The sequence below is a fragment of the Tasmannia lanceolata genome, unplaced genomic scaffold, assembly GCF_043159265.1.
Source record: "Tasmannia lanceolata isolate RefF3 unplaced genomic scaffold, GAP_Taslan_0.1 ptg000002l, whole genome shotgun sequence".
NCBI classification, from domain to species: domain Eukaryota; kingdom Viridiplantae; phylum Streptophyta; class Magnoliopsida; order Canellales; family Winteraceae; genus Tasmannia; species Tasmannia lanceolata.
Genome location: NW_027518679.1, coordinates 41,695,342 through 41,707,382, shown reverse-complemented (window position 1 = coordinate 41,707,382; position 12,041 = coordinate 41,695,342). Strand labels below are relative to the sequence as shown.

Sequence of the window (12,041 nt, the reverse complement as noted above, 5' to 3'; positions counted from 1 at the left end):
ATTAGATTCCATCTACCTTACCAATGGATTGGATTTATTAGATTGGATTCCATCTACCTTTCCAGTGGATTGGATTCCATCTACCGACTTAGCTTAATTCAGTAGAACATGAAAAATCAGAACGTACTAACGAATGATCCGTAGGTTCGATACCTTATTCATTTTTTCGAGAGTGTAAAGGAAGTGAATATAAGTGCATTTCAATTTGACGAACCCTTTATTCGGCGCGCCCATACAAAGAAACAGGTGATGTTAGTCATCATTGTACTTGATGTTATTCGCAAGTTCATCTTTGTTATTCAGTAGTACTTAATTCATGACCTCGTTCTGTTTTGCAGCAATGATTGTGGGCTGTTTATTTTAAAGGAAATGAAATGGCTCACCCGTGATACTGTTTTAAAGATCTCACAGGAAGAAATTACATCGATGAGAAGTACTCTATTATCTGAGTTTCTAGAGGGGGTATATGGGTGCGTCAACTTAGAAAAATCAGACGATGGGATAAAGTGGACTCAACTTCGGAAAACTCTATTATCGATGGAAAATTTAGAATGTGTTATGTAATTTATTTATCTCTTACCTTGATGTAATTATGAGCCGTTTGTACTTGTTTGTTTTGATGGCTGAGGACCGATTATCTTCACCATACAGTTATGTAAATTCCATGGTATAAATGTAGTTGACATGTTCAGCAGGAAAAATGTAAACATGTTCATTAATTTTGTTGTTTGTAGGTTCATTGTTGTGGCCAAATTCTATGTTTGTTGTGACATGTTCATCAGATATTGGTGTATTTTATTTTTTGGTAAGAAGTCGACCTTTTTCCATCTTATATCATCAAGTTGTAAATTGCATTGAAAAAGTCGACTTTCAAGTCGGCCTTTTTGCCTTCTTATACCATCAGGTTCCATACTCAACAGGTCGATTTAGAAGTCAACCTATTTTTTTTTTTTTTGAAATGGACTTAGAAGTCAACCTATTTGCGTCTTATATCATCAGGTTGTAAATTGCACTTAAGAGGTCGACCTTCAGATCGACCTTTTCATGTCTTACATCAACATGTTATAATTGCACTATATAGGTCGACTTAGAAGTCGACCTACGAAGTCTTGTTTTAAAAAAAACAAAAAAAAAACAGAAGCGTCGAAAACACTAACACCCTAAAAACCCTTGAAATAATGGGTGCTAAGTCCATCGCCATCTCTTCCCTCATTCAGATGACCTTCGGATGAAACGGGTAAATTTGGAGGGATTGTAGGGATAGAATTGATCAGGGGGCACTATTTATCACTCCAAACCACTGTATCAACAATAAAGAACCCATATTTATCACTCCAAACAACTATTTAAACACTACGAATTAGTTATTAAGTACTAAAAATCACTATTTTAACTTTTGAACCACTATTTAGTTAATTAGAAGCACTATTAAATACTAAAGAACCCCTATTTATCACTCCTAACCATGGTTTTAAATTTCGACCGAAATCTGAAATTTCAGATTTCGGTCTCCACCGAAATTGAAATTCCTCGAAATTCTGATTTTTGGCCTGTACCCGAGAAATTGAAATATATATTTTTTAAATATGTTATGAAATTTCGTCAGAAATTTCGGAATTTTGGTTTGAAATTTCAAATCAATTAAATATTCTTTTAAAAATATTACCAAATTTCGAAATTTCAGAATTTCGGTCTAAATTTCGGTTTTTGGGAAGTCCGAAACTGGTACCGAAATCGAAATTTTAAACCATGCTCCTAACCATTATTTAAAAACTAAGAACCACTATTTACCACTCCGAACCACTATTTAAACACTAAGAACTACTATTTCACACTATGAACCACTATTTTAAAACTCACTATGTATCACTAAGAACGACTGTTTACCCCTCTGAACCACTATTTAACACTTGAAACCACTATTTTAACATTAAGAACCATTATTTAACACTCGCAACCACTAGTTCAAATCTACAGAACCACTATTTAACACTAAGAACCACTATTTAGGCCTCTAAACCACTATTTAAACACTAAAAACCAGTATTTGTCACTCCAAACCATTGTTTTAACACTAAAGAACACATGTTTATCACTCCAAACCACTATTTAAACACTAAAAATCACTATTTACCATTTCGAACCACTATTTAAACACTAAGAACCACTATTTACCACTTCGAACCACTATTTAAATACTAAGAACCACTATTTACCACTCGGAACCACTGTTTGCCACTCCGAATCATTGTTTTAACAGTGCAGAACCACTATTTAACACCAAAAACCACTTTTTACCACTCCGAACCACTATTTCAACAATAAGAACCACTATTTATCACTATGAACCTCTATTTTCAAAAAACAAAGTTAAGAGAGAGGGACTACCTTAAATTTGATGCGAAATGGAATCATAGAAAGCTTGCAAGAACCCAGGTTTTTAAATACAAAGTTTGGCTTTGAGAGCAGAAAAAATTGAAGAAGAGGTTTTACAAGCCTTTGAGAAGAGGTTTTATAAGGTTACAAGGTTTTTAAACTAAAATGGAATAATGGAAAGTTCTTATGTAACTGTGAGAAGTGGTTTAATGTTTAATGGAAGCTTTTTCATCTGTTAGAGAAGAGAAGAGGTTGAAAAGAAGATTTCATTGGGTAGTAATCATGAAATAAGATGAAAAGGTGCCTTGTGAGAGGTGGTTTAATGGAAGCTTTTTCATCCCTATGAGAAGAGAAGAGTCTGAAGAAGAAGGTTTTGTTAGGTAGTAATCATAAAACATGGTAGTAATCATAAAACATGATAAAAAGTTACCTTTGAAAAACGTGAAAAATGAATGATTAGATGGGTTAACTTCAATAGCTAAGCAAGGGTATTGTGGTCTGGAAATTGGCTAAATTTTCTCCCTCCTCCTTTGTTTGAAAATTTAGAAATCAGCTCTCTTTATGATAATTTCAGTTAAAAAGTACATTTCTCTTATCATTTTCTCAATTTAATAACCATTGGCAATCTGTTAAATTGAAAAAAAAAAAGAAAAAAGGTTGAGGTAATACAATTATTACAAATAGCCTTCAAAAAAAAAGTATAGTTTGAATAGATAGCACCTGAAAGACAGCTGGGAGGAGGACACGAGTCACAAGACGATTGCACTAGTCACCACTCACCGCCCTCCTCATTAATTCGTTGCTTTATGTTGTACTATTTTCTGACAAACCTTCGTACATCCACACATCAAGTCGTACACGTGGCTATACTTTTAATAATCACCGTACCGTGGTAAAGCTAAAGAAGGTAGGGATGAGTAACATGAGAGCTTTAAACAACAAAAGAATGTTTCCTCATTGATTGCTTACTTTATACTGTACCCTTTTGATAAAGTTGTCTCGCTCCGTCCAAGGGAAATCCTAGTTTAAATTTGCACAAGATAATATATATGTTACCACAATCTTTCCCAGAGTGTAACGCATCAGAGTCATGGCGACCAAGTTGAGCTTGAAGCTCCTAGTAGACAAGAAAAACCACAAGGTCCTCTTTGGGGAAGCAAATAAAGATTTTGTGGATTTTCTCTTCGGACTTATGGCACTACCGATTGGGTCTGTTATAAGACTTCTGACTGAGAAACGCATGGTAGGATGCTTGGGAAGACTGTATGAGAGCATCGAGAACTTGAGTGACACCTACATCCAACCAAATCAAGACAAGAACTCTCTGCTCAAACCCAAACCATCAGCCCAAAACCTTGCTCTTTTACTGTCGGAAGACTCTCCAACAACTTCAAAGAAATACTACTCATGTAGCCCAGACGTCTACTACAATCGTAAGCATAGTAACCTATATATAAGTGAAGTTAGTGGGACTGTATGTCCTGACCTCGAATGTTCAATGGACACTGAGGTAATGTACGTGGTTCCTAACAACACTGCGGTGGCTTCTTCGGGTGGAGAAGGGGGGTTCGTTAAGGGTGTTGTTACATATATGGTGATGGATGATTTGGCTGTGACACCTATGTCTACTATCTCTAGTATTACTCTACTCAACAAGTTTAACATCAAAGAAGTGGGTACACTTGAAGAGATGGTGGTGGATGTAGGTTTGGATGAGGTATGTTAATTTAGCATACTCTCACCTTCATTTATCTTTTTCTTTTAATGGGTTGGTGTTTAGTTCAAATAACCTACTCCCCGTTGAAGTAGAAATGACTAATTAATAACACCAACTCTAAGTCATTGCCTAGTGACTAAATATCACATGGTATCATAGTCATTGCCTAGTGGCATGTCCCGGTTCAAAACCCGATAACTCCGTCATATTAAAATCCACATGTACGACCAACCCCAAAAATAAAGAGACGCCACCATGAAGGGGAGTGTTGAAGTATAAATGATTAAATAGCACCCATCTCTAGCAGTTTAAGCTTTTGGAGTAATCGGTTGTTTCACACTCCTAACCTTCTTGTAATGCTTTTGTTATGTTTAACAACTTATTTGTTTTATATCTGTGTATTGTTAGGGTTTGGCTCTGCTAAATGCATCATTGCAGTCCAAGACAGCTCTCTCAGACGTATTCCTTGGGAAAGTAGATGTTCCACTAGATGATGTGGATGACACATAGAGCAGAACACTTCGTCTGTTTTGGGGGAATAAATTTTTCTTAGTTAAAGTTGTATTGAATGTTGATCAGCCTCTCTTCTAGTGTTCTGCCTTCTTTTTGTTCATCTTTTATTATTTGAGAGCTAATTTCCTGTGTGAGTTTAAGCAGTTTAATGAAAATATGGTATATACCTACGATTGTATTTTGTGTTTCTGCCTCTCAAATAGACTTTGCACGCATCCCATCTGTAAAAACAAATGAAGCCATGCTGGTTAAAATGTGATTAGCCATTTGAATATTAGCTTACCCAATGGCGAGGGAGGGTGGGAGATGAATGGATACCAGAGGGACAGAGTGAGGAGACGGTAACAGAAATCGTTAACTTTTATGCTTTTGGAGTTAACGGTTGCTTCTCCACCCCTTCATAAAAGTTAACGAAAACGGTTGTACGTGTGTGGTGGCATCTGGGGATATCACTGTATAGTTTGAAGGAAAAATGCCAAAAATAGTGAATAGGTGACGCCTTTTGATATTTTGTGAACCGAGGCTATTTTACCTTTTCTGACATGCCCTTTTACATAAATACCAGTAAAGCAAAAAAAATAACTTACAGTAAAAATTTCTCTTTCTTACTTTTCACCTACCAAAAATGACCGTTAACCTCTTCCAGGTTTCTCCATTAACGTCTGAAACTGAGGAAGGGTAATAAAGGTGAGTAGCTTATCTATTCTCTTAGGATTTGTGGTTGTATTAATGTGTTTGAACCATGTCATTATTGTGGGTAATAACCTTGTATTTATTTTGCTTGATAACCCTGTCTTATAACCCTTTCAAAATGGTTAGTTAGGGCTTCTGCTTCAAGTATCTCTGTAACCCTGCTTTATAACCCATTTATTTACCAGATAAACACTTGGTATTTTGTGAACGGATGTCAGTTTACCTTTTCTTACATGGCCTTTTACATAAATACCATTAAGGCAAAAAAAACAACTTACAGTAGAAATTTCTCTCTCTTACTTTTCACCTACCAAAAATGACCGTCAACCTCTTCCAGGTTTCTCCATTAACGTCTGAAACTGAGGAAGGGTAATAAAGGTGAGTAGCTTATCTACTCTCTTAGGATTTGTAGTTGTATTAATGTGTTTGAACCATGTCATTATTGTGGGTAATAATCTTGTATTTATTTTGCTTGATAACCCTGTCTTATAACCCTTTCAAAATGGTTAGTTAGGGCTTCTGCTTCAAGTATCTCTGTAACCCTGCTTTATAACCCATTTATGTACCAGATAAACACTTGGTATACCCCCGGAGAGGCTTGGTAACCCCCTTGGAGAGTGTTGAAAAGCCCTTGTACATGTACATTGTTGGTAACTCCCCTTCTATGTACTTAGTAATCCCGTTAGAAACTTGAAAACCTCCTTGTGTAGAGAGTTGAAAACCCCTAATTTGCAACTTGATTACCCTTTACAGAAGCCTCCGTACGGACTTGAATCCCTCATTAAGTAGCTGATAATCTCTTAGAACACCTTGTGGATTAACTTTCAAACCCCCATTGAGGTAGTAAAACCTCCTTTAGAGTCCATAACCCCACTTATGAACTTGGTAACCCATTGTGTATACTTGAATACCCCTCAAGAAGATATGAAGATCCCCTTTTAGCAACAACTCTGTTTAGAACCCCTATTTAGAATTTTATAAAAATGTCCAAAACAATGGTTTCTCTTCTTTTACACTATGATGGAGATTTGAAGGATGATGTTTCTTGGGAATATGTCGGAGGGAAGAAGACATTGTTATCTGTCAGCCGCGGAATCAATTTCGACGAATTTGAAGCTGCAATCCGAAGAAGGATTGGTGTTATAGAAAGGCAGGTTTTACTATCGATAAAATGTCGATATGTTGTGGATCCATATATAGTCACTTTAATCGACGTCGATGATGATGATGTCCTCCAAACAATGTTAAGGATGTTTGACAGATACATGTTCAATTCTGTGATGATATAGATAACTAAGAGCATAAATGACAAATGTATTAATTCGTTGAATTCGTCAATGCTTCTCCCAAACAAACTCTGCACTAGAAGACCCTCTCTTAATCATAGCATTCCTTCTACTTCGATTCCGTCCCAAAAATGTCTTCGTTTTGAAGTGGACTTGCAAAAAGACTACGAAAGTGAATTTGATGGGAGATATGTAAGTGAAGAGATCAGAGGTGCTCCAGCAGAACCTGTCATAAGGTACTGTAGTTCTTTGGCAATGTTTGAATACTTCCATATTTCAATTTATAATTCATATGGATCCAACTTGATTATATATTGCCGAATTATGCAGGTCTGAAATTGACTTAAATGAAACATTGGCAAGTGATTTGTATGGCAATCATGTTAGTGGAGGTATCGATGACTTCCAAAATATGGGAGATCTTGAAGTGGACTTCAGTAATGTTTTTGAAGACGGTTTCTGTGTGAGGGGTTTAGATTTAGAAGAAGAAAGAAATGATGATGATAATGACGATTGTAGTGATGATGAGGAGGAGGAGGATGATGATGACGATTATGGAAATATTGGTGTTAGTCCATGCGCTCAGCCTTTCAGTGTGGATTCTCCTATCAGAGAGGGATCTCAACCGGTTCCGACTGACAGTAGTCGGTCAATGAAAGCAGATGGGATGTTTGTTGGGGACCATGATGTAGATACTAATAATCTTCAGTTTGAGCAATTAACGGTTGGGGCAATATTTTCTAATATGCAACACTTCAAAAAGGTTGTCAAAGAGTACGCTATTCAGCAGAGGTTTATGTTCGTGAGGTCAAAGTCAACACCGAAGAAGTATACCGTTCGATGCAAGGTAGAGGGTTGCAAATGGCGTATAACGGGTACTAATCATATGACATGTGTGTTAGTGAAGTCGTTTGTCCCCGACCATACGTGTAGAACTAAATTAAGGGGCAATGATCACCCTCTTGTCACAGCAGCTTGGGTTGCTCAGACATGTTTACGCTTATTTGCTTGCCCAGATGATGTGAGGACGAGGATCATACGAGAATATATCAAGATTCATTGGGGTATAATTATAAGCTATTGGAAAGCGTACAACGCGATGAACATCATACTTGAGATTAAGTGTGGGAATGTGGAGGACTCTTATCGAATATTGCCTGCACTTACAGTTCAGATGATGAGAAGAAATCCCGGCAGCTATATGTGTGTTTTCAGAGCCAGAGATTTACGACCTAGGGGAGATGATAGATTTGTTTGCTTATTTTGGACATTTGGTCCCAGCATATGGTCTTTTCATCGAACACTCAGGCCTATAATTTGGTTGATGGGACACATCTGCGAGGGAAGTATCTAGGAATCTTATTTATTGCAATCGGGGTCGATGGTAACAACGGTTTATATCCATTAGCATTTGGGGTTGTTGAGACGGAGAACGAAGATAGTTTGAGGTGGTTTTTTATGTTGCTGAGGCAGTACGTATTGGCAGCGGAGATGAACATATTCACCATATGCTCCGATCGACAGAAGGGGTTGTTGCAGGCAGTGCCTAATATATTTTCCAATTCTCATCATAGTTATTGCATGCGTCACCTCGCCGCCAATTTGCGATCCGAGTTCAAAGATGTTCTACTTGAGAGATTATTTTGGAAAGCCGCACGGACTTTGAGAGAGAGTGTGTTTAGATAAACAATGGACAAGATTAAGGTGAGGAATGAACGTGCACACAAGTGGATAAGTGACATTGCGAACGAACACTGGGCTAGTTTTTATTTTAAGGGGGATAGGTATGATGTATTGACTACAAATAGATCGGAGTGTTTCAATGCTGTCCTGAAGGATGCGAGAAGATTGCCGATTGCATCATTGGTAGAGCACAGTAGACATCAGAGTACAGACTTCATTCAAAAGCATCAGAAATTGGGTCATAGTTGGCAAACAAAGTTGACTCATTACGCAGAAAAACGTATAACAAATTAGCGAGGGAAGAGAGCCGCCAGTATATAGCTTATCGAGTTGGGGTTCATGAATATGAAGTACGGTCGCTTGAACATACAGATGGCGTAAACTTGGAAGTTCGCACGTGCAGTTGTCGTGCATTCCAAACATTTGGACTCCCGTGTGAACATGCCATGGCAACCATTGGCATCACAGATTTTGATGCATACGATTACTGCGAGAAATGGTTTCATGTAGAGAGATATCGGGATACTTACGCTGAAGTTTTGCACCCGACACTAGACAGGACCCAATGGGAATTAAATCTCGAATCCTTGATGACAATATTACCGCCGATTGCAAAGTGACCACCGGGAAGGCTACGTACGAGAAGAACTGATCGCGAATTGAAAGGTGGATTACATTACAAATGCACCCGATGTCGACAACTTGGCCACAATAGAAGAAGTTGCAAAGAACCACCCGTGGTAAGACAACAAGTCAAACTGCTATTGAGCCTTCTGCACCCATACTCAGTAGGTCGGGCGTACCTTGCCAAGCTCCCTTCTTTGTGTAAGGGTGTAATTGAATTTTTTGAATGTTCTCAAATATTGTGATGACTTCTTTTTTGTTATTTTGTAAAGAATGGTTGTAATTGGAACATCAATACATAAACAATTTTTTGGATATAGATATGCTATTTGTTCTCTATTTAGTTGTCGCTCTCCTACATCTAGACCATGAAAAGGGACTTATCAACAGTCAGAATTGGATTACCAGCACAAACAATAGGATTATCAACCAATTCCCTAGGTTGATAAAGGTACTTGATGTTGGGATTCAGGTTATCAACTCCCTCCAAATAGGTCATCAACCAATCGGAAGTGAGGTTATCAACATACAAAATGGGATCATCAACCCATGCCCTTGGTTGATAAAGGTACTTGAATGTTGGAATTCAGGTTATCGACGCCCCCAAAATAGGTCATCAACTAATCGGAAGTGAGGTTATCAACACACAAAATCGGATCATCAACCCATTCCCTTGGTTGATAAAGCTACTGGAATTCAAAATCCAGGTTATCGACGCCCCCAAAATAGGTCATCAACAAATCGGAAGTGAGGTTATCAACACACAAAATTGGATCATCAACCCATTCCCTTGGTTGATAAAGCTACTGGAATTCAAAATCCAGGTTATCGATTCCCCCAAAATAGGTCATCAACGAATCGGAAGTGAGGTTATCAACACACAAAATGGGATCATCAACCCATTCCCTTGGTTGATAAAGCTACTGGAATTCAAAATCCAGGTTATCGACTCCCCCAAAATAGGTCATCAACGAATCGGAAGTGAGGTTATCAACACACAAAATGGGATCATCAACCCATTCCCTTGGTTGACAAAGTTACTGGAATTCAAAATCCAGGTTATCGACTCCCCCAAAATAGGTCATCAACCAATCGGAAGTGAGGTTATCAACACACAAAATGGGATCATCAACCCATTCCCTTGGTTGATAAAGCTACTGGAATTCGAAATCCAGGTTATCGACTCCCTCAAAACGAGGTTACCAACATTCGAAAGTGGGTGATCGACCGAAAAAAGGTTACCAACCATTTTCCAGGGGAGTAAAGCTGCTGGAATTGAAATTTAGGCTTACTAACCTCCCATTGTTTTGGGTGATTGACCTTGGAAAGTGGGTTACCAACCCAAATAAGGGTCACCAACCATTTTCCAGGGGAGATAAAGGTTCTGGAATCGAAATTTAGGCTTACCAACGTCCCATTTTTTTGGGTGATTGACCTTGGAAAGTGGGTTATCAATCTAAAAATGGGTCACCAACAATTTTCCAGGCTAGATAAAGCTTCTGGATTTGAAATTTCGAGTTACAAACCTCCCTTTTTTTGGGTGATTGACCTTCGAATTTGGGTTACTAACCCAAAAAGGGTCACCAACCATTTTCTAGGAGAGATAAAGGTTCTGCTCTCAGAAACACAACATAGGACCATAGAAAGCTGTGTACCTAACCTGTAAAAATACACATTTCAACTTCAAACACACATCATATTCTGTTCACAAACACAAACACACATCATATTCTGTTTTAATTTACAACTTCCCTAGTCATTCAGAAACACAAACACACATGTCTAAAACCTGTTTAAATTTACAAGTTCCAATATTCAAATTGAAACACAAACACAAACACACTTCCATAAAACCTGCTTACATTTACAACTTCTCCACATTCATAAACAAGTTCACAATTCCATAAAACCTGTTTCACCAACCAACTTCTTCACCCATTCACAAACACAAACACACTTCCATAAAAGCTATTTCAATTTACAAGTTCTCCACCCATTCACAAGCACTTTCACTTGTTCACAAACAAAAACACAGACCATAACAACTTTCTTTGCCATTTAACAGTTCTCATACTTTCCACCAATCTCCATTAAAAAATAAAGTTTTTACCATGATCATCAGAAAAAATAAACATCCATAAACATTAGAAGGTGTTCCTATATAAGTGTGCAGTCCCCAAACTCTCCTCGTAAAAATCTCTCACAGAGTTGTAGCTGAAATTGAGGAATGTCTATCGGCCCAAAGTTTAGTGGTTGACCATGGTAGAGATGCTCAATCGCTTTTAGGACAAAAGTGCCACAATCAACCCTGTATAAAAGCATGCATTGAATGGAGTTACTTTTAAGGTAACTACGAATGAGATAGGAATACTAAGAAAAATTCGAAAGTTTTAAGTTTGAACCCACCCATTGTTCTGCTTTCGGAAGCCATCCATCTGTGAATATAGAAAGTCATCGATGTTGCAACCCCGGCCCTTCAAATATTCCTTCATTAATGCTACCTGAATTTAAGACAACGAAGGAATATTGAGTGTTATACATATGGAAGTAACTTTAAATGTTATGGAAGATGTTAATTTACTTACAGTGGGAGATGCTCGCTCCTGAAATGAGTCACCTTCCATTGAGTTGAACTCGACCATCTTTTTATTCACCATATCAACAAGCACAAGAGCCCAATGAAAGTCTTGACAGCATGGGATTAAAAGCATCCCAATATCTTCTAATGGGATATGGTCAAGTGTACGATGCAATAGCTCGTTCGCCAACCGATCGGAGTCCAACTTATTTTTGTCATCCATTGAATCACGCCCTGAAGTCTTATATCCCTGTACAATGAAATGAATTTTGTGGGAACACTAAATGATGGATAAGTTGTAAAGTAACATGTATAGCTACAAAAAAGCCTCTTACATGTACTGACGAAGGAATATATACAATCCGTCCAGTCAAGGCATTGCTGGAGGCGCACAAATACTTCCCATATACATCCAACACCTACAACTCAAAAAAAAATCTTAATTACCTCAACCATGGCTACTGAAGACAACACTTAATTTAAAAAATGACACTTACTTGGCCACTGAGGACTCGTTTCAGGTTCCACAACGTTTCGAGATCCTCGGCCAAGACTTTTACCCCGTCAACGG

At 37.9% G+C, this 12,041-nt stretch overlaps 1 protein-coding gene across 1 annotated transcript; it reads left to right on the top strand.

Annotated features, from left to right (window-relative positions):
• The first annotated feature begins 3,387 nt into the window (after positions 1-3,387).
• Positions 3,388-4,784, top strand: LOC143884952 (uncharacterized). Its single transcript, XM_077388847.1, has 2 exons — positions 3,388-4,093; positions 4,502-4,784. Exons 1-2 carry the CDS (start codon positions 3,467-3,469, stop codon positions 4,601-4,603), a joined length of 729 nt encoding a protein of 242 aa, XP_077244962.1. The 5' UTR covers positions 3,388-3,466; the 3' UTR covers positions 4,604-4,784.
• The last annotated feature ends 7,257 nt before the right edge of the window (positions 4,785-12,041 follow it).